This window comes from Entelurus aequoreus, linkage group LG05, assembly GCF_033978785.1.
Source record: "Entelurus aequoreus isolate RoL-2023_Sb linkage group LG05, RoL_Eaeq_v1.1, whole genome shotgun sequence".
Lineage (NCBI taxonomy): Eukaryota > Metazoa > Chordata > Actinopteri > Syngnathiformes > Syngnathidae > Entelurus > Entelurus aequoreus.
The window spans coordinates 20,315,153-20,338,884 of record NC_084735.1 but is presented as its reverse complement, the minus strand read 5'-3'; the positions used below and the strand labels follow the sequence as shown (position 1 = coordinate 20,338,884).

General features: G+C 41.8%; 1 protein-coding gene across 13 annotated transcripts; it reads right to left on the bottom strand.

Annotated features, from left to right (window-relative positions):
• Positions 1 to 311: 311 nt before the first annotated feature.
• On the bottom strand, positions 312 to 23,187 carry LOC133650279 (elongation factor 1-alpha-like). Of its 13 annotated transcripts, none has more exons than XM_062047355.1 (12): positions 23,055 to 23,166; positions 19,887 to 20,127; positions 15,053 to 15,213; positions 14,738 to 14,978; positions 14,406 to 14,468; positions 13,963 to 14,120; positions 9,726 to 9,905; positions 9,369 to 9,665; positions 8,318 to 8,462; positions 8,000 to 8,255; positions 542 to 774; positions 312 to 463 (listed from the first exon to the last, which is right to left on the bottom strand). In XM_062047355.1, exons 6-12 carry the CDS (start codon positions 14,104 to 14,106, stop codon positions 390 to 392), a joined length of 1,329 nt encoding a protein of 442 aa, XP_061903339.1. In that variant the 5' UTR covers positions 14,107 to 14,120; positions 14,406 to 14,468; positions 14,738 to 14,978; positions 15,053 to 15,213; positions 19,887 to 20,127; positions 23,055 to 23,166; the 3' UTR covers positions 312 to 389. The 13 variants fall into 13 exon arrangements, with proteins under 13 accessions (XP_061903339.1, XP_061903337.1, XP_061903338.1 ...); XM_062047353.1 differs by having other exon boundaries at positions 14,416 to 14,468; XM_062047354.1 differs by having other exon boundaries at positions 13,963 to 14,468; positions 14,736 to 14,978.
• Between the last annotated feature and the right edge of the window lie 545 nt (positions 23,188 to 23,732).

Sequence of the window (23,732 nt, the reverse complement as noted above, 5' to 3'; positions counted from 1 at the left end):
GCAGATAGAACATGTTAATAGAGAAAGTAAGCAGATATTAACAGTAAATGAACAAGTAGATTAATAATTCATTTTCTACCACTTGTCTTAGTAATGTTGACAAAATTATAGGTAGATAAATTACACTATATGTTACTGCATACGTCAGCAGCTAAATTAGGAGCCTTTGTTTGCTTACTTACTTCTAAAAGACATGTTGTCTTGTATGCTCACAATTTTATTTAAGGACAAACTTGCAAAAAGAAACAAATGTTTAATGTACCGTAAGATTTCTTGTTAAAATAAAGCCAATAATGCCATTTTTTGTGGTCCACTTTATTTAGAAAAGTATCGAAAAGTACCGAAATACATTTTGGTACCGGTACCAAAATATTGGTATCGGGACAACACTACTCCTTGGTCACAACGGATTTGATGACGCCGACGGCCACCGTCTGCTTCATGTCGCGCACAGCAAAACGACCTGAGAGGACAAGGAGGAGATGCTGGGAAACCGTTGTAGGTCTGTGCCGCCATGTTGAAGGAGAAAAGGCGCACTTACCCAGGGCAGCGTACGAAGAGAAGGTCTCCACCACCATGGGCTTCTGGGGAACCATCTTAACAATGGCGACGTCTCCAGACCCGACAAACTCAGGGTTGTCCTCAAACGCTTTGCCGGAACGACGGTCCATCTTCTTGAGAAGCTCCTGGAACTTGCAGGCGATGTGAGCTGTGTGGCAGTCCAGCACGGGTGTGTAGCCGGCCTTGATCCGGCCAGGGTGGTCAAGGACCACCCTGGTCCTTGACCTAGAAAGACATTTTGCTAAATTTGGCTAGCAATAATTGCGTACAATAGGTAAGTTTGTATTTTAGCCTCGTTCCTGTGAGAATTCTGCATGTGACTGAAGCATTAAAGGCCTACTGAAATGATTTGTTAAAATTTAAACGGGGATAGCAGATCCATTCTATGTGTCATACTTGATCATTTCGCGATACTGCCATATTTTTGCTGAAAGGATTTAGTATAGAACAACGACGATAAAGTTCGCAACTTTTGGTCTCTGATTAAAAAAAGCCTTGCCTGTACCGGAAGTAGCGTGACGACTGCTCACATTTTCCTATTGTTTACACCAGCAGCGAGAGAGATTCGGACCGAGAAAGCGACGATTACCCCATTAATTTGAGCCAGGATGAAAGTATCGTGGATGAGGAACGTGAAAGTGAAGGACTAGAGTGCAGTGCAGAACGTATCTTTTTTCGCTCTGACCGTAACTTAGGTACAAGCTGGCTCGTTGGATTCCACACTCTCTCCTTTTTCTATTGTGGATCACGTATTTGTATTTTAAACCACCTCGGATACTATATCCTCTTGAAAATGAGAGTCGAGAACGCGAAATGGACATTCACAGTGACTTTTATCTCCACTACAATACATCGGCGAAACACTTTAGCTACTGAGCTAACGTGATAGCATCGGTCTTTACTGCATATAGAAACAAAACAAATAAGTCCCTGACTGGAAGGATAGCCAAAAGATCAACAATTCTACCAAACTCTGGACATGTAACTACACGGTTAATGCTTTCCAGCTTGGCGAAGCCTAGCAATGCTGTTGCTAACGACGCCATTGAAGCTAACTTAGCTACGGAACCTCGACAGAGCTATGCTAAAAACATTAGCTCTGCACCTACGCCAGTTCTCATCTGCTCATCACGACCCGTGCTCACCTGCGTTCCAGCAATCGACGGTACGACGAAGGACTTCACCCGATCACCGATGCGGTTGGCGGCCCGGAGACGGAGGAAGTCAAGGTGAGGTCGTTCGGCTAGCGCGTCTGCTATCCTCAAAGTCCTCCTGGTTGTGTTGCTGTAGTCCGCCGCTAATACACTGATCCCACCTACAACTTTCTTCTTTGCAGTCTCCATTGTTCATTAAACAAATTGCAAAAGATTCACCAACACAGATGTCCAGAATACTGTGGAATTTTGAGATGAAAACAGAGCTTTTTTTATTGGATTCAATGGGCTCCGAATACTTCCGCTTCAACCGTTGACGTCACTTGCAAACGTCATCATATCGAAAAGTTTTCAGCCGGAAGTTTGCCGGGAAATTTAAAATTGCACTTTATAAGTTAACCCGGCCGTATTGGCATGTGTTGCAATGTTAAGATTTCATCATTGATGTATAAACTATCAGACTGCGTGGTCAGTAGTAGTGGGTTTCAGTAGGCCTTTAAGGAGTGGGACTATCCAGGACTAGGTGCAGTGTGCTCAAACAACCACCAGGTAGCATCTGGGAGCAAATAATACTGTATAATCTCTTTCTGACTTGTCCGGTCTTATATACTTAAAATCTTATGGATCATTATCAAGTATTAGGACAAGGCTAAACATGTTACACACAGAAAAAGCAGGAGCAGGCATGCTAATAGCTAAGCTAGCCTCTAAGCTAGCTGGAAACAGGAGAAACAAGCGTTTAGTAAACTTTAAGAAGCATTATTATTAAATGTTGTATTATTTATGACTCAGTACTTAGTTTTTATTGGGTTTTACATTTGTTGCTGTAAGTAAAAATGGGGCCGCTGAAGTGGCAGCTGGTTGCAAAGCTGTGCTCTTATGTCCTATGTCTTTAATGTTTCCCTTTTGTTTTCATTAGGTGTTTTTTACCTTTTGGCTTAAAGGCCTACTGAAACCCACTACTACCGACCACGCAGTCTGATAGTTTATATATCAATGATGAAATATTAACATTGCAACACATGCCAATACGGCCGGGTTAGATTAGTAAAGTGCAATTTTAAATTTCCCGCGCAATATCCTGCTGAAAACGTCTCGGTATGATGACGTTTGCGCATGACGTCATGGATTCTAGCGGACATTTTGGGACAGCATTGTGGCCAGTTATTAAGTTGTCTGTTTTCATCGCAAAATTCCACAGTATTCTGGACATCTGTGTTGGTGAATCTTTTGCAATTTGTTTAATTAACAATGAAGACAGCAAAGAAGAAAGCTGTAGGTGGGAAGCGGTGTATTAGCGGCCGGCTGCAGCAACACAACCAGGAGGACTTTGAGTTGGATACGCGCTACAGTGAGTACGCAGCTGCGGCTTCCAAATATTTGATCGCTTTCCCGTACGTGCGTGCCGCTATGTGCATGTCACGTACGTAACTTTGGGGAAATATATGTGCTGTATGAACTTTGCGGAGGTGAACGGTACTTTGGGCTGTGGGATTGAGTGTGTTGTGCGGGTGTTTGAGTTGTATTGGTGGGTTATATGGACGGGAGGGGGGAGGTGTTTGTTATGCGGATTAATTTGTGGCATATTAAATGTAAGCCTGGTTGTGTTGTGGCTAATAGAGTATATATATGTCTTGTGTTTATTTACTGTTTTAGTCATTCCCAGCTGAATATCAGTTCCCACCCGCCTCTCACAGCATCTTCCCTATCCGAATCGCTTCCACTTCCCTCTAATCCTTCACTCTCACTTTCCTCATCCACAAATCTTTCATCCTCGCTCAAATTAATGGGGTAATCGTCACCTTCTCGGTCCGAATCGCTCTCGCTGCTGGTGGCCATGATTGTAAACAATGTGCAGATGTGAGGAGCTCCACAACCTGTGACGTCACGCTACTTCCGGTACAGGCAAGGCTTTTTTATCAGCGACCAAAAGTTGCGAACTGTATCGTCGACGTTCTCTACTTAATCCTTTCAGCAAAAATATGGCAATATCGCGAAATGATCAAGTATGACACATAGAATGGACCTGCGATCCCCGTTTAAATAAGAACATTTCATTTCAGTAGGCCTTTAAAACCCCCCTTGCAACAAGGGATGGCGCTTTTGTGACTATTCCGTTACTTTTAATACTTTTTTATGGACTTTTTGAGTCTGCACTGCAACCACATAATTTCCCCAATGTGGGATAACTAAAGACAACCCTCTTCTGTTGGAAGTGTAGCTGGAAGCACGTTACAGCAGAAAGTATTTTTTCGGACTATAAGGCGCACCTAAAATCCTTTAATTTTCTCAAAACTCGACAGTGCGCCTAATGTACGGAATAATTTTGGTAGTGCTTACCCAGCTCGAAGCTATTTTATTTGGTACATGGTGAAATGATAAGTGTGACCAGTAGATGGCAGTCACACATAAGAGATACGTGTAGACTGCAATTTGACTCAAGTAAACACCGAGATTTTACATGTTCCATTGAAAATATAAAACATTACACACGGCGCTCAAAAGTCTATCAAAATGTTTTAGTACGACTTTGGTAAGCTATGAAGCCGCACCGCTTGATGGATTGTACTGTGCTTCGACATACGAGTATTATTATGGTGTGTGTATAAGGTAAGACATTATCTGGCGTTTTGTTTCGCAATATTATGCAAAAGAGACTTTTCTTACCTTCTGGTACCTGCTGATCTGTATTTGGGATCTGCATAAGTCCTGAAAATGTGCGCGCGTCCGCCTTGGTAGTCTGTGTCGACACCGTAGTCGATAAGCTTCTTCTTCTTTTTGTTATGGGACATTCATCCTCCGCTGTTGCCATTTGTAATATAAAGTAGTGTAAAGTTCTTACTCATGTCTGTCAGTAAACTCGCCATGAAAGCGCTAAAACATACCGGTTTAGTTTGTTTACATTATACACCGAAGGAACTTTAGTTATTAGAGAGTTCCGGTCGGACGTTTTTTCACGGGACACATTTTCGGTGCTGTTATTGCACCAGTGAGCTCCGTTATTGATTTAAGTAGAGTCTGAATGGCATTAAAACGGTTAGCTCCGTTTTTCGACACTTCTTCCACTCCCGTCCTTGCACGCTACACCGCTACAACAAAGATGACGGGGAGAAGACACGGTCGAAGGTGAGCCACGTAAATAAGACCGCCCACAAAACGGCGCATCCTGAAGCGACTGTCAGAAAGCGACTTGAAGATAATCCGTAAAACATCATCTATGCAACATTTTGACCAAATAACCACCATTACATGTTATGTAGACCACAAGGAAGTCTTTTACATTTAGACAAAAATAAATAATAATATGACCCCTTTAATGCGCCCTATAATTCGGTGCGCCTTTTGTATGAAAATAGCCCGGACTAGACCCGCTCATCTGCAGTGTGCCCTATGGTCCGGAAAACAAGGCAAGCAGATATTAACATTAAATTAATGTGTACATTAATATGATTTAGACAGAGGATAATATAACAAGTGTTGTTGTGTCAGCATTGTCACAGTCAGTACACCACATGTAGGAGGAGGGTGGATCATCCATAAATTGGTGGTGCCGACACTAAGGGTAATATCAGAGTGAGATCGATACTAGAGTCATGTAGCAATGTAAAAATAAACTATATTAATGATAACTGCAGTAAAACGCCCGACGGTTGGTATTACCGTTTGTGTGGTGTTCGGGTCTGTGGGACCTGTTTTCATTTTTCATTAAAAGAAAAATGATACAATTAATTAATTTTTCAAACTGAGACTCACTAACTTTTGCTCATTTTCTGTGAAGAACATATATCAGAATACATATTTAATGACCACACACCATACACCCCCCTACACATTTCTATTACATATAAGATGTCCGGGTCCACTGGACCCAGGGCTAATAGAAGTGTGGAAATTGATGTTCTGTGTACCACACACACACACACACACGCACGCACGCACGCACACACGCACACACACACACAGCAGGCCTAGACAGGAGGAGGACAGAGTGTAGGCACACAGAACATCAGAGGGCATTTTGTGGCTTTTAATGCCTCACAATTAAACACTTTTATGTTAAAATATTACAAAACATTACACAAGGGTTAAAAAGGATGGAAAAACAGTGATTGATGACTGCACTTTGATAAACTTGCTAGCTTAAATGCTAACACGGAAACAAGAGACAGCACAGAGTAGTTGTTCTATACTCCGAGAAATACGAGACGCAGGTGTTTTGACGCTGCGTTCAAGAAAGGCTGACCAGAGTAGGACACCACAACAGCCGCCAGAAACAAGAAGTATTATTTCCATCCATCCATTTCCTACCGCTTGTCATCATAATAGAGTTTATTTGTTGCTCGCTTTTCATTTAAATAAATCTTAGAGTATGATCAGTGTCAGAGCTTGGTCCGCATTGCCGGCAGTAAGTCGGACACGTTTCCAGTGAGGGTTGGACTCCGCCAAGGCTGCCCGTTGTCACCGATTCTGTTCATAACTTTTATGGACAGAATTCCTAGGCGCAGTCAAGGCGTTGAGGGGATCCGGTTTGGTGGCTGCAGGATTAGGTCTCTGCTTTTTGCAGATGATGTGGTCCTGATGGCTTCATCTGGCCAGGATCTTCAGCTCTCACTGGATCGGTTCGCAGCTGAGTGTGAAGCGACTGGGATGAGAATCAGCACCTCCAAGTCCGAGTCCATGGTTCTCGCCCGGAAAAGGGTGGAGTGCCATCTCCGGGTTGCGGAGGAGACCCTGCCCCAAGTGGAGGAGTTCAAGTACCTCGGAGACTTGTTCACGAGTGAGGGAAGAGTGGATCGTGAGATCGACAAGCGGATCGGTGCGGCATCTTCAGTAATGCGGACGCTGTATGGATCCGTTGTGGTGAAGAAGGAGCTGAGCCGGAAGGCAAAGCTCTCAATTTACCGGTTGATCTACGTTCCCATCCTCACCTATGGTCATGAGCTTTGGGTTATGACCGAAAGGACAAGATCACGGGTACAAGCGGCCGAAATGAGTTTCCTCCGCCGGGTGGCGGGGCTCTCCCTTAGAGATAGGGTGAGAAGCTCTGCCATCCGGGAGGAGCTCAAAGTAAAGCCGCTGCTCCTCCACATCGAGAGCCAGGTGAGGCGGTTCGGGCATCTGGTCAGGATGCCACCCGAACGCCTCTCTAGGGAGGTGTTTAGGGCACGTCCGACCGGTAGGAGGCCACGAGGAAGACCCGGGACACGTTGAGGAAGACTATGTCTCCCGGCTGGCCTGGGAACGCCTCGGGATCCCCCGGGGAAGAGCTGGACGAAGTGGCTAGGGAGAGGAAAGTCTGAGCTTCCCTGCTTAGGCTGCTTCCTCCGCGACCCGACCTCGGATAAGCGGAAGAAGATGGATGGATGGAAATCTTAGAGTGCAGCTACGATACAAAGCAATATCAAAACAATAAAAGCGTAACCATTAAAACAGATAAAACACTAAGACTAAAACAAAACAGTGGGTTGCCTAGCAGTGTGTCTATTTGTTTGGTAATTAAAAGAAATAACTCGGTCAAAAGGTTTTAGTGTGTGTATAAGTGATGATAGCCGTGATATAAAATGTTCATATCATTACATCCCTAGATTGATCAAGTTGATGTTTTGAATTTTTTCAAAATCTTTGTTTGTTTTTGTTATCTGTAAAAAATCTGAGAATTACCTGGACACGGGGGGGACTTTGAAGGGCAAGAGGGATGAGTAATAGATGGTATGTAATAAAAGAGAATAGTTAGAATATTGTGCTGATATTGTATAAATTATTGAATATAAATGAATTTCGGAATCGGCCAATCTTAATATAACCAAAATTGTCTCTTATCACAATCGAAGAGAAGTTATTTCGCCATATACAGTATATGACCTATGGCAACAGGACAGGTCTGGTCTTATTTTTGTTATGTTTGGCCTATGTTTAGCTCTGCTCCTTGCCTCCCTTGTTTATTTTCTTTTTGCTAGGAGCGCTGAGTGTACACACTGGCAGCTGTTTGGCAATTAGGACACATACATCACTCGTCGCTCCGTCCACTCGATGCCAAATTATTGTTCGACGGTTACGACTGATGTTTCATATTAGCCTAATGCTACTTCCTACGTCCATGCTAGTTCATGCTATGCTAAGTTTTGCTTTGGGCTACCCGTGTGTTTTGTATTTTGCCTTGTTTAAAGATCAAAAATACTTCTCTTACCACCACACTGCATCTGCCTTCTGCAAATTTGGGATTACGAACATCACCAACATGCCAGTTCGCAACAGATATCCTTTTATGGCCCAGCCCTACACACACCTGAGCGTTGAAGTATTCAGCCGCCTTGGGTGGGTCGTTTTCGTCACCAGCGACGTAGCCACGCCGGATTTCTGTGACGGACACGTTGTTCACGTAGAAGCCGACAATGTCGCCGGGCAAAGCCTCTTTCAGAGAGATGCGGTGCATCTCCACAGACCTGACCTCAGCGGTCAGGTTGGGGGGAGCGAAGGTGACCACCATGCCGGGCTTCAGCACACCGGTCTCCACGCGGCCCACAGGGACTGTTCCAATACCTGCGGGGGGACGATAGGGGATGGAAGGAGGTCTGACAGGCCTTGTAAGAAAAATGACCCACCTCCAATTTTGTAGACGTCCTGCAGGGGCAGACGGAGGGGCTTTGAGATGATACGAGGAGGAGGACGGAGGGCATCCAGAGCCTCGTACAGGGTGGTTCCACTGCCCACGGGGCCCTCAATATTCCAGCCCTTGAACCAGCTCATCTAAAAAAATAAACAACGTCAAAGCCATGTTCCCAGCAGTAACATTTGTAAAGATACAGTATATTGCCAAAAGTATTTGGCCACCCATCCAAATGATGAGAATCAGGTGTCCTAATCACTTGGCCCAGCCACAGGTGTATACAATCAAGCACTTAGGCATGGGGACTGTCTCTACAAACATTTGTTTAAGAATGGGCCGCTCTCAGTGATTTCCAGCATGGAACTGTCATAAGATGCCACCTATGCAACAAATCCAGTCGTGAAATTTCCTCGCTCCTAAATATTCCAAAGTCAACTTTATTATAAGAAAAGTGAAGAGTTTGGGAACAACAGCAACTCAGCCAGGAAGTGGTAGGCCACATAAACTGACAGACAGGGGCCAGTGGATGCTGAAGCGCATAGTGCAAAGACTATGCTACAGCGCTCCAAACTTCATGTGACCTTCCAATTAGCCCACGTACAGTACGCAGAGAGATTCATGGAATGGGTTTCCATGGCCGAGTAGCTGCATCTAAGCCATACATCACCAAATCCAATGCAAAGCGTGGGAGTAAAGCACATCGCCACTGGACTCTAGAGCAGTGGAGACGACTTCGCTGGACTGATGAGTCACACTTTTTCATCTGGCAATCTGATGGACCAGTCTGGGTTTGGAGGTTGCCAGAGGAACGCTACATTTCGGACTGCATTGAGCCGAGTGTGAAATTTGGTGGAGGAGGAATTATGGTGTGGGGTTGTTTTTCAGGAGTTGGGCTCGGCCCCTTAGTTCCAGTGAAAGGAACTTTGAATGCGCCAGGATACCAAAACATTTTGGACAATTCCATGGGATGGCACTTCAAGTTTGTATGTGAGTAAAGGCAGGTTGCCAAATACTTTTGGCAATGTAGTGTATCATACAGGCCTCACCTTTTCACTATGCGACAGCAAGTTGTCTCCGTGCCAGCCAGAGATGGGCACAAAGTCAACGGTGTTGGTCTTGTAACCGATACTACTGATATAGGTTTTGACTTCCTCAGTGATTTCCTCAAAACGCTCCTGGCTGTAGGGGGGCTCGGTGGAGTCCATCTTGTTGACACCGACGATGAGCTGCTTCACACCGAGGGTGAAGGCCAGCAGGGCGTGCTCGCGGGTCTGTCCTTTCTTGGACATGCCGGTCTCAAACTCGCCAGCGGCGGCGGAGACGATCAGCAAGGCGCAGTCGGCCTGGAATCGAGCCCTCGGTTGAATGTCGGCCATGAGATATGTATTGGTACTGAGAGATACCTGAGAGGTGCCGGTGATCATGTTCTTGATGAAGTCCCTGTGCCCTGGGGCGTCGATGACTGTCATAGAGTACTTGTCGGTCTCCAACTTCTCCAGAGCAATGTCAATGGTGATGCCGCGCTCACGCTCCGCCTTCCGTTTGTCCAGGACCCAGGCGTACTGGAAGGAGCCCTTTCCCATCTACACACACACGATGAAGTCAAATGAGCCGACGTTGACAAGGTCCCCAGCACTGATCTCCATTACTACACAGTTGGAGTCGTGTATGAAGACAGTTTCAATCTTGGACTTGGTGGATTATCATAGCTGAATTGTCTTTTTAGTCTGTGAGAAATTAATTAACCCTTAACCTGTAAGAATAAATAAAAACATGGATACAAATGGCTAAAATTGGAGGGACAAGCGGTAGACAATTGATGGCTGGACGGGCATTAGGACGCAGGTGAAGAAGTGCGTAGAGTAGCCAAAAGTTGTACTTAAGAGTATCCTTACCTTAGTAAAACGAATCAAGTAAAAGTACTCAGTAGAACAACTACTCAAGTACTGGGTAACTTCTGATTTATTTCGCTCTTGTGCACCACGAAGGCCCAAAACGGACATTACCAGTGTTCCTCATGTGATACGATTGTTCAGTTTGAAGGTTACCGGTCTGAAATTTCTCCAGGGAGTTTTTTTTTGGTTACAATAAGATACAAACTAAGTATACACAATTTTTTTCCAGAACCCTTTCAGCCCCATTGATTTCCACTATAACCGATCTTTAAAGGCCTACTGAAATGATTTTTTTTTTTATTTAAACGGGAATAGCAGATCCATTCTATGTGTCATACTTGATCATTTCGCGATATTGCCATATTTTTGCTGAAAGGATTTAGTAGAGAAAATCGACGATAAAGTTCGCAACTTTTGCTCGCTGATTAAAAAAAGCCTTGCCTGTACCGGAAGTAGCGTGACGTCACAGGAGCTAGTATTCCTCACAATTCCCCGTTGTTTACAATGGAGCGAGAGATTCGGAGCGACAAAGCGACGATTACCCCATTAATTTGAGCGAGGATGAAAGATTCGTAGATGAGGAACGTTACAGTGAAGGACTTGAGAGGCAGTGATGGACGTATCTTTTTTCGCTCTGACCGTAACTTAGGTACAAGCTGGCTCATTGGATTCCACACTCTCTCCTTTTTCTATTGTGGATCACGGATTTGTATTTTAAACCACCTCGGATACTATATCCTCTTGAAAATGAGAGTTGAGCACGCGAAATGGACATTTAAAGTGACTTTTATCTCCACGACAATACATCGGTGACACACTTAGCTACTGAGCTAAAGTGATAGCATCGTTCTCAAATGAAGATGGAAACAAAAGAAATAAACCCCTGACTGGAAGGATAGACAGAAGATCAACAATACTATTAAACCATGTACATGTAACTACACGGTTAAAAATTCTCAGCCTGGTAAGGCTTAACAATGCTGTTGCTAACGACGCTAAAGCTAACTTAGCAACCGGACCTCACAGAACTATGATAAAAACATTAGCGCTCCACCTACGCCAGCCAGCCCTAATCTTCCCATCAACAGCCATGCTCACCTGCGTTCCAGCGATCGACGGCGCGACGAAGGACTTCATCCGTGGGTTTAGCGGCAAGCATCGGCTAGGCGTAGTAAGTAGTCCTTGTTGTGTTGCTGTAAGTATTGTACTTAGCCGCTAATACACCGATCGATCCCACCTACAACGTTCTTCTTTGCAGCCTCCATTGTTCATTAAACAAATTGCAAAAGATTCACCAACACAGATGTCCAGAATACTGTGGAATTTTGTCGAAGAAAACAAGAGGTTTTTGTATCGGGTTGATGGGGTACAACCACTTCCGTGGATTTTGTGACGTCACGCGCATAAATCATATCCAAAGGAGTTTTTCAACCGGAAGTGTGGCGGGAATTTTAAAATTGCACTTTATAAGTTAACCCGGCCGTATTGGCATGTGTTTCAATGTTAAGATTTCATCATTGATATATAAACTATCAGACTGCGTGGTCGGTAGTAGTGGCTTTCAGTAGGCCTTTAACGTATTGTAATCCTGGTATATTACTATGCTTGTTACATGAAAACCAAATTAATGTCATTCTTGCAGATTGGAAAAACAGGAACATATTGCTGTGGTGTAATTGTGCCCCTGAACTACCAGATGTTGCCAGAAAATCATGAACATAATTCTCAGAGCTTTGATGAGTGTAAAAGAGTTAAACTGCCATTTATTCTCTAAAAATGCAAAGAAAATGATCTTGGGCAGTTATACAAAACCCAAAACCAGTGAAGTTGGCACGTTGTGTAAATGTTAAAATAAAAACAGAATACAATGATTTGCAAATCCTTTTCAACTTCTATTCACTTGAATAGACTGCAAAGACAAGATACTTAACGTTCGAACTGGTAAACTTTGTTATTTTTTGCAAATATTACCTCATTTGGAATTTGATGCCTGCAACATGTTTCAAAAAAGCTGGCACAAGGGGCAAAAAAGACCGATAAAGTTGAGGAATGCTCATCAAACACTTATTTGGAACATCCCACAGGTGAACAGGCTAATTGGGAACAGGTGGGTGCCATGATTGGGTACAAAAGCAGCCTTTTGAAAGACCATAGTAGAGTTCTAACTTGCACTTACAGATGTAGCGACGAACTGTAAAGTTAAAGTTAAAGTACCAATGATTGTCACACACATACTAGGTGTGGTAAAATGTGTCCTCTGCATTTGACCCATCCCCTTGTTCACCCCCAAAAAGGTGAGGGGAGCAGTGGGGAGCAGTGGGCAGCAGCGGTGGCCGCGCCCGGGAATCATTTTTGGTGATTTAACAAGAATGGGGCGAGGGTCACCACTTTGTCAACAAATGCGTGAGCAAATTGTTGAACAGTTTAAGAAAAACCTTTCTCAACCAGCTATTGCAAGGAATTTAGGGATTTCACCATCTACGGTCCGTAATATCATCAAAGGGTTCAGAGAATCTGGAGAAATCACTGCACATAAGCAGCTAAGCCCGTGACCTTCGATCCCTCAGGCTGTACTGCATCAACAAGCGACATCAGTGTGTAAAGGATATCACCACATGGGCTCAGGGACACTTCAGAAGCCCACTGTCAGTAACTACAGTTGGTCGCTACATCTGTAAGTGCAAGTTAAAACTCTCCTATGCAAGGCGAAAACCGTTTATCAACAACACCCAGAAACGCCGTCGGCTTCGCTGGGCCTGAGCTCATCTAAGATGGACTGATACAACGTGGAAAAGTGTTCTGTGGTCTGACGAGTCCACATTTCAAATTGTTTTTGGAAACTGTGGACGTTGTGTCCTCCGGACCAAAGAGGAAAAGAACCATCCGGATTGTTCTAGGCGCAAAGTTGAAAAGCCAGCATCTGTGATGGTATGGGGGTGTATTAGTGCCCAAGACATGGGTAACTTACACATCTGTGAAGGCGCCATTAATGCTGAAAGGTACATACAGGTTTTGGAGCAACATATGTTGCCATCCAAGCAACGTTACCATGGACGCCCCTGCTTATTTCAGCAAGACAATGCCAAGCCACGTGTTACATCAACTTGGCTTCATAGTAAAAGAGTGCGGGTACTAGACTGGCCTGCCTTTAGTCCAGACCTGTCTCCCATTGAAAATGTGTGGCGCATTATGAAGCCTAAAATAGCACAACGGAGACCCCCGGACTGTTGAACAACTTAAGCTGTACATCAAGCAAGAATGGGAAAGAATTCCACCTGAGAAGCTTCAAAAATGTGTCTCCTCAGTTCCCAAACGTTTACTTAGTGTTGTTAAAAGGAAAGGCCATGTAACACAGTGGTGAACATGCCCTTTCCCAACTACTTTGGCACGTGTTGCAGCCATGAAATTCTAAGTTAATTATTATTTGCAAAAAAAAAAAAAAGTTTATGAGTTTGAACATGAAATATCTTGTCTTTGTAGTGCATTCAATTGAATATGGGTTGAAAAGGATTTGCAAATCATTGTATTCCGTTTATATTTACATCTAACACAATTTCCCAACTCATATGGAAACGGGGTTTGTAAAATTATACAAATGACTCCAACAGCGGGACAAAGATATTTTATGAAAGTAAGGGACCGTCAAATATGTACATCACATCAGTATTTTTTAGATGTCATGTTGCCATTTGGATCGATCCACCCACCTCTTTTTTTCTAGCAATAACATGAACAGGATACAAACATTTTGAGTTTCCTTCTCGATCTCCTTGATGGTTTTCTCGTCGATGCTGCCGGTCTTGTAGATGAGATGGCCGGCGGTGGTGGACTTGCCGGAATCGACGTGGCCGATGACCACCATGTTGATGTGGATCTTTTTGGGCGGCATTTAAGCTGGCTTCTCTGTCACATGGTTATAACTCGTTATTGTCACTTACGCTCAATAGAAGCGGGAGATATTAAATTAAAAAAAACACCATACACTCAAGCAACGACATGTTTAGTGAGTCCTGTGCTTGTAAATGCATAAATACTACCAAAAGGTTACAATCCAGTTAAAAACCTAACTTAAACATACCAGCCTTCAATTAAACATTCAGCATCTTTCAGTAAAATTACCTACCTGCAACACAGGCACTAAACAAGAGACACAGACTCCTGATCGGGACAAAATAGAGTAGGTATTACCTCTGCACACCTTTTATAGTGGTCTCCGCCAGGGCGTTGGACCTAAATTCCGGTGTAAAGAACCTAAAAACTCAAGACACAGGTTAGACCAGCACACATCCTAAAGGCTTTCTTTGGCATAAAAAGAACCTGACAGGTGTGTCAATTATTTTCAAAGACGTTTTTATTAGTTAGCGGCTTTCTTTCTAGTGGAATTTGGCGCATTTGAACATCCAATGCACGGTTTTAAAGGGTGGTTCAGGATGATGACCCACAAAAAGACAAACGACGACGAATCAGCCAATTGTAAAGGTCAAAAATCAAATGGTATGTGAAGGAGGGAGTACACACACCTGAGCGTTGAAGTTCCCAGGGCCCTTGATGGGTTGTTGTTGCTGTCACCAGCGGCGTAGCCGCGACCGATTTTCTTGACGGACGCGTTCTTCCGGTTGAAGCCGGTGGACGGCTTAAGGCAGAGAGTCTTGGTGCATCTCCACGGACGTCTTGACCTCAGTGGTCAGATGGAGGGGAGCAAAGGTGACCACCATGCGGGGCTTGAGCACACCAATCGCCCCACGGGTACCGTTCCAATATCTGAAAAAGGGGGAAACCGTCAATAAGATGTTTGGAATTAAGAGTGTCGCGTCTCAATACCAACAGTCCCATACCTCCTGAGTTGTGCAATGGTTTTTCTGCTCTGACCTCGGATCCTTGTGTCCCCTTTCACTACTCTGCTCTGTTTAATCAGTTTGAGCAAGTGACGCTGCCACAGTTACAAGAGTTAGTCAATCATGTGAAGCCCTCAGGGTCCCCCACGATGCGGTCTCTCCTGCATTTAAAACCAATGTTTTTCTTGCATAGGACAGCCTGTTATTAACATTTCAAATAGCAGTTTGTCTTGCCATAGTTAAAACCCTTTTAAAGAAACCTGGTCTGGGCAATCCTGTTTTAGCTCATTTGAGGCCCATTTCTAAACTGCCCTTCCCTTCAAATATGTTTTTTTTACCCAGTTAAACACTTTTTCAGGGGACCATGACATTTTAGAGGTCTTTCAGTCTGGGTTTAAACCAGTATTTCTTAACCATAGGGCTGTTTCTCAGCTGTGGTCCTTACGGGTCGCAGCGGTACTCAGTTGTAATACAATTTTCCACCACTTGTCGCAGTAGTGACAATCTCAAACAAACAGAAGAAGACTGGAGCTCAAGTCTTTGAGAAGTTTCTTAAGCGCAAAAACTATGACTAAAGTGAAGCTGTATTTTCATACACACTTTCATTTTATTGACAGTTTATTTACGAAACATTTATTATGTATTAATAGGGGTGTAACGGTACGTGTATTTGTATTGAACCGTTTCGGTACAGGGGTTTCGGTTCGGTGCAGAGGTGTACCGAACGAGTTTCCACACGGACATATTAAGTAGCGTACTGCACGTTGTGTAAACAATACTCAAAATGCCGGACATTTGAGTCATTTATGCTAGGTTCACACCAACGGCGCTTTGACGGCGCTTTAAAGCGTAACAAAGCCTGATTAAAGCGTGAGGGTCGTAATGGATCGTGGGAAAGCTTGTAGTGAAGCGGGACATGCGGCAAGTTCGCCAACATTTTTTAAACGGTTTTAAAAAATTTGGCGCTCTGTCAAGGATGGAATAAAGCGCCGAGAGCGTATCAAAGCCTGACAAAGCCTGACAAAGCTCAGCAAAGCTTGACTCAAAGCGTAGGAAAGCTTAACAGATCTTGGTTCAAAGCGCGGACCCCAGTCTACAACTACAAATAGGAAGTGACTGTGATATTGACTAGTGACATTGAATATAAAAAATTAAAGAAATGCCTTTTATTATTGTCAACTAGCATAAGAAATGAAAGATAGATATTTATTAAGATGACAAAGAAATAAAAGAAATGAAGATATAAAACATAATAAATAATAAACATAATATAACGAAAAAAAAAGAGAAATTGAAAAAATAAATGAATATAAAACATAATAAATAATAAATAATAAACATAATATAACGGAAAAAAAAGAGGAATTGAAAAAATAAATGAATATAAAACATAATAAATAATAAACATAATATAACGAAAAAAGAAGAGGAATTGAAAAAATAAATGAATATAAAACATAATAAATAATAATCATAATATAACGAAAAAAAGAGAAATTGAAAAAATAAATGAATATAAAACATAATAAATAATAAATAATAAACATAATATAACGAAAAAAGAAGAGAAATTGAAAAAATAAATGAATATAAAACATAATAAATAATAAATAATAAACATAATATAACGGGAAAAAAAGAGAAATTGAAAAAACAAAAGAATATAAAACATAATAAATAATAAATAATAAACATAATATAACGGGGGGAAAAAAGAAATTGAAAAAATAAATGTATATAAAACATAATAAATAATAAATAATAAACATAATATAACGAAAAAATAAGAGAAATTGAAATAATAAATGAATATAAAACATAATAAATAATAAATAATAAACATAATATAACGGGAAAAAAAGAGAAATTGAAAAAATAAATGAATATAAAAAATGTGTGGAAAACAGTATACTGAGTTTTTCAAAAATGTTTTACTTATTTGTTTATCATATTTCTCTTTTTTATTACATTATGTGTTTTATCCTGTATATAATAAAACAAAAAGAGAAATCAAATAAATAGATCAATCTAAAAAAATGTGGGGAAAACTTAGTATACTGAGTTTTTCAAACTTTTTAAAACTTATTTGTTTATCATATTTCTCTTTTTTATTATATTATGTGTGCGCACGCAATTTATTCATCAAATTCACAAAATAATAATTACAGCATCTTCCAAATTGCACATAATTACATAACAATATCACATTTCAAAGTCATTATTACAAATTAATGTTCATAATGTTCATGACACATTAATTCCAATGCACAACAGAGCTTGATAATCGTGTCAGAGCCTGATTTAAAGCGTCAGGATCGCATCAAAGCATAATAAAGTTCAATAAAGCGTAATAAAACGTATCAAAGCGTGATTTAAAGCGTATCAAAGCGGGATCAAAGCGGCATCAAATCGTGAGGAACGGTAATTTGTCCCCCCAAAGCGGCAACTAATTCGTATCAGAGCGTATCAAAGCATAACATTACTTCGGAGATCGGGATATTCGTGGAAAAATTTACAAAAATGACGGCGCTTTGCTCGCCGCTTTAAAGCGCGGCAAGCACCGTTGGTGTGAACCAGGCATTAAGAAACTCCGTCCGGACAGCCCCGCAAAAGAGGACATGTCCGGTGAAAAGAGGACGTATGGTCAGTCTATCCTAGCCCGGTCGCTGATAGCATGCTAGCAAAAGAGGACATGTCCGGTGAAACCGATCAGGATAGACTGACCATACGTCCTCTTTTCACCGGACATGTCCTCTTTTGCGGGGCTGTCCGGGCGGAGTTTCTTAAATGCCTCAAATGTCCGGCATTTTGAGTTATGGTTGCGTGTATTAACAATGTACGTTCAGGGTTAAGAAGGGGTTAAAAACAAAACAAATTGTGCGCGCAGCAGCATTGGTGAGGGAGGGGCAGAGACAGAGAGGGCGAGAGAGTTATGATAAACGCGCATGCGTCGCCAGGCTCTGCTTTTTATCCATAGATTTATCAGATTTAATTTTTTATTATCTATAGCAGGGGTGTCAAAAGTGTGCCCCGGAGGCCGTTTGCGGCCCACAGCTAATGTTTTAAAGGCCCACGGCACATTCTAAAAATACTATTAAAATAAACAAAAACATAACAAAAGTGAAATAAAAAAGCTTAAAGGTTAAATGTAATTTAGAAAAAGTTGCAATGATGACTAATAAAACAAAGCTGTTTTTTTTTCTTTCAAACTGTCATTGCTGAAAACATAATATTGAATCAAAATCAATGTTATTATGAATTATTGACCTATCCAAAGTTCCCATTACTTCACATCAAATATTCCACTAAAAAAAATATTTTTGGTGGAAGATTTTGCAAATTTGGTAAATAAATAACCCAAAAATTTATATTTTGTCGTTTTCTTACTATACCGAAAATTAACCGAACCGTGACCTCTAAATCGAGGTACGTACCGAACCGACATTTTTGTGTACCGTTACACCCCTATGTATTAATAATTCAGTTTAAATATTTTGGCACTAAATACAGTAATTGTATGTAAAGTATTTATTCATCAATCCTTTCCTACGCAGTGTATTTGATTAGTGTTTATTTTTGTAATCAGCCTGACCTAAGCCTTATAATGATCTTTGTGATTGACACATGCTTTCATATCATTTGACGAGGTTGTAAACTGCAAGTAGGTTAGATAGATCTATTGAATACGATTAAAATCAAGAGTAAGATTACTAATTCAGTGTTAATACATGAGTGGGCACTGGGCCCCTCGGTAGTGTAAAAGTTGCGCCCCAAGGTCAAAAAGGTTAGGAACCCCTGGTTTAAATCCCTCCATAGTACTGAGTCTGCAGTAATAAGAGTTTTTAATGACATCATCTGAGCAACTGACATAGGTGGCCCTGTGATTTTAGCGTTGCTTGATCTAACAGCATTCGATACGGCCATAATATTTGAGGCACTCAGAGCGCTTCACAGAGAAGTGAGAAGCCATTATTCATTCACATTGATGGTGGTAAGCTACATTTGTGTGACCGGCACCGGGAGCATGGGTGAAGTACCTTGCCCAAGGACTGCCTTGAGTTGGTTGAAGTCATATTTAACAAATAAAACCTTCTTTGTGAATGTTGCTGGCACAGAATCTTCTGTTGCTCACTTGACATGTGGGGTTCCACAGGGCTCCATTTTAGGACCACTGCTGTTTTCCATTTACCGCAGGGCTACTCAACTACATAATGAAGAGGGTCACAGTTTCAAGAGCCGGACATCGAAATGTGGATGTTTCGTCAGAAAGTGTCTACGCAGGTCTTTGAGACTCTGTTTACTTAATTGCAAAGTAAACACATCGGCTTTCACACAGCACTGTCAATAAACTCATTATTATGCCCTTGCATGTGCAACTTCTTAACAGTATGAGGAAAAAGAAGCTCCAATTTTTGTTGAGGATGGATGTTCCTTCTGTTGAATTATTTTCCGTCCTAAGTTTTATTTCTTTACACATTTTCCTTCATTTAGGTTTTTAAGATTTAAAATATAGACAAAATTAAAAGCAAAAAAAAGTATAACGTCCATTGTGTATTTTACATAAATAAAATAGGTTTAGTGTTAATTTACTCACACAATAAACTACAAATGTTTGAAATTGCACAACGTTCACACACCAAACGTTGTGACTTATCACTATGAGCGTTGTCGCCCTCTACCGGTCAAATTTAGCACTACATGTATTAAACGAGGTTTGATCGTTACTCTCAGACAAAAAAACAACACGACCACGAATACAAAAAAACATCACTAAGTCAGCAATTTCAATACAAAACAAACTAAATATCTTTATGCACAAATGATATCTACTTACAAATGTTTGGCCAAGTTTCGTGATGAAGCTTACACGCTGGGATTTCTAACATTGTTGAAATGTGTCCGTCCACTAAACGGTCCGCCAGGAAACAATGACTCGACCACTTTAAAAGTCCAGGGTTGAATGAGTAGTCTTCTACTCACCCCGCTGCTACTTCACTGTGACACATATGCTTCGCTGTTGCCCCCTGCGGGCTGGCGGGAGTACTGCATACATGATCAAGCAAGTTAAAACTCTCCTATGAAAGGGGAAAAACGTTTATCAACAACACCCAGAAACGCAGTCGGCTTCGCTGGGCCTGAGCTCATCTAAGATGGACTGATACAAAGTGGAAAAGTGTTCTGTGGTCTGACGAGAACACATTTCAAATTGTTTTTGGAAACTGTGGACGTCTTGTCCTCCGGACCAAAGAGGAAAAGAACCATCCGGATTGTTCTAGGTGCAAAGTTGAAAAGCCAGCATCTGTGATGGTATGGGGGTGTATTAGTGCCCAAGATATGGGTAACTTACACATCTGTGAAGGCACCATTAATGCTGAAAGGTACATACAGGTTTTGGAGCAACATATGTTGCCATCCAAGCAACACTACCATGGACGCCCCTGCTTATTTCAGCAAGACAATGCCAAGCCACGTGTTACATCAACGTGGCTTCATAGTAAAAGAGTGCGGGTACTAGACTGGCCTGCCTGTAGTCTAGACCTGTCTCCCATTGAAAATGTGTGGCGCATTATGAAGCCTAAAATAGCACAAGGGAGACCCCCGGACTGTTGAACAACTTAAGCTGTACATCAAGCAAGAATGGGAAAGAATTCCACCTGAGAAGCTTCAAAAATGTGTCTCCTCAGTTCCCAAACGTTTACTGAGTGTTGTTAAAAGGAAAGGCCATGTAACACAGTGGGGAACATGCCCTTTCCCAACTTCTTTGGCACGTGTTGCAGCCATGAAATTCTAAGTTAATTATTATTTGCAAAAAATAAAGTTTATGAGTTTGATCATCAAATATCTTGTCTTTGTAGTGCATTCAATTGAATATGGGTTGAAAAGGATTTGCAAATCATTGTATTCCGTTTATATTTACATCTAACACAATTTCCCAATTCGTATGGAAACGGAGTTTGTATATATATATATATATATATATATATATATATATATATATATATATATATATATATATATATATATATATATATATATATATATATTTATTAGGGATGTCCGATAATGGCTTTTTGCCGATATCCGATATTCCAATATTGTCCAACTCTTTAATTACAGATACCGATATCAACCGATACCGATATCAACCGATACAATATATACAGTTGTGGAATTAACACATTATTATGCCTAATTTGGACAACCAGGTATGGTGAAGATAAGGTCCTTTTTTTAAAAATTAATAAAATAAAATAAGATAAATAAATTAAAAACATTTTCTTGAATAAAAAAGAAAGTAAAACAATATAAAAACAGTTACATAGAAACTAGTAATTAATGAAAATGAGTAAAATTAACTGTTAAAGGTTAGTACTATTAGTGGACCAGCAGCACGCACAATCATGTGTGCTTACGGACTGTATCCCTTGCAGACTGTATTGATACATATTGATATATAATGTAGGAACCAGAAATATTAATAACAGAAAGAAACAACCCTTTTGTGTGAATGAGTGTAAATGGGGGAGGGAGGTTTTTTGGGTTGGTGCACTAATTGTAAGTGTATCTTCTGTTTTTTATGTTGATTTAATAAAAATAAAATAAATAAATAAATAAAATAAAACGATACCGATAATTAAAAAAACGATACCGATAATTTCTGATATTACATTTTAAAGCATTTATCGGACGATAATATCGGACATCTCTAATATATACTGTGTATATATATATTAATATGGCCGCGGCCTACTTCGACTTTTAAGTATGCATCCCTTGGTAGAAAAAGTTTGAACACCATCTATCTATCTTCTTCCACTTATCCGAGGTCGGGTCACGGGGGCAGCAGCCTAAGCAGAGAAGCCCAGACTTCCCTCTCCCCAGCTGCTTCGTCCAGCTCTTCCCGGAGGATACCGAGGCATTCCCAGGCCAGCTCGGAGACATAGTCTCTCCATCGTGTCCTGGGTCTTCCCTGGTCGGACGCGCCCTAAACACCTCCCCAGGGAGGCGTTTGGGGGGATATCCTGACCAGATGCCCGAACCACCTCATATGGCCTCTCTCGACGTGGAGGAGCTCCTCCCGAATGACAGAGCTTCTCACCCTATCTGTAAGGGAGAGCCCCGCCACCCGACCTGACTCTTTTCAGCCGCTTGTACCCGTGATCTTGTCCTTCCGGTCATAACCCAAACCCCATGACCATAGGTGAGGATAGGGACGCAGATCGACCGGTAAATTGAGAGCTTAGCCTTCCGGCTCTACTCCTTCTTCACCACAACGGACTGATGCAGGGTCCGCATCACTGCAGACGCCGCGCTGATCCGCCTGTCGATCTCACGATCCATTCTTCCCTCACTCGTGAAGAAGATTGAACCGTACTTGAACTCCTCCACTTGACGCCGGATTTCCTCCCCCAACCTGGAGATGGCACTCCACCCTTTTCCGAGCTAGTTCATAGACGTTTGGACACCCCCGAATGAAAGTATCAACAGTATCTATTTTTTGACTTGAGGATCGATTAAAGAGCATAAAGATCTGGTGTCGGCGGTATCGATATTTCAGTATGGATCCCCACATCACTAATGATATCCACTGATCAACAGCAATGTATCTTCATGAAACCGGACGTGTGTTACAGCGCTGCATATGTCCTGCTTTTCCCGATCCACTTATACCCTTTACCGCCTAACAGGTTAACCTAGACCAGGGGTCGGCAACCCAAAATGTTGAAAGAGCCATATTGGACCTAAAAAACAAAAACAAATCTGTCTGGAGCCGCAAAAAATTAAAAGCCATATTACATGTGTCATGAGACATAAATTTAATTAAGAGGACTTAAAGGAAACTAAATTAGCTCAAATATAGCTACAAATGAGGCATAATGATGCAATATGTACATATAGCTAGCCTAAATAGCATGTTAGCATCGATTAGCTTGCAGTCATGCAGTGACCAAATATGTCTGATTAGCACTTCACACAAGTCAATAACATCAACAAAACTCACCTTTGTGCACTCATGTACAACGTTAAAAGTGTGGTGGACAAAATGAGACAGAAAAAGAAGTGGCGTAAAACACGTCCTAGAAAGTCGGAGAAAGTTATGCATGTAAACAGACTATACGGTGAGTTCAAGGACCGCCAAAATAAGTAGGACAAAACGGCGCTCGCCAAATACTTGAATCAGTGAAGCATATTTAATATAAACAGTGTGATTTATAACAATTACAAAGGTTTGTGTCATGTTTGTCCTCCTACAGAAACCATACTAAAACAAAAAAATTGATTTTTTTTCCCCCTCATCTTTTTCCATTCTTCATACATTTTTGAAAAATCTCCAGAGAGCCACTAGGGCGGCGCTAAAGAGCCGCATGCGGCTCCAGAGCCGCGGGTTGCCGACCCCCGACCTAGACTATAACGCAGCCCAAGGTAGGGCTGGGCAATATATCGAACATACTCGATATATCGCGCGGGTTTGTCTCTGTGCGATGTATGACTATATCGTGAGTATTCGAGTATACCCACTCTTTCTTGTCTCTCCTTCTCACAGAGACATAAAACAAGCGCACCTTCTTACATGCGTCACATACTGTCGCACGTGCAACGTCACACGCTCTCGCGGGGCAGCGAAGTAGCCGCATGGGTAAAGTTAGCTGTGGTGCAAGCGGAGCGGTGCGAGTGGTAA

Excerpts from the sequence above, each read along its gene's own strand:
- LOC133650279 (XM_062047348.1), bottom strand. The coding sequence starts at position 14,106 with ATGCCGCCCAAAAAGATCCACATCAACATGGTGGTCATCGGCCACGTC. Across the intron at positions 9,906-13,962 it reads TCGAGAAGGAAACTCAAAAT|ATGGGAAAGGGCTCCTTCCA; the intron begins GTTTGTATCCTG and ends GTGTGTGTGTAG. Across the intron at positions 464-541 it reads CTCTTCGTACGCTGCCCTGG|GTCGTTTTGCTGTGCGCGAC; the intron begins GTAAGTGCGCCT and ends TTGTCCTCTCAG.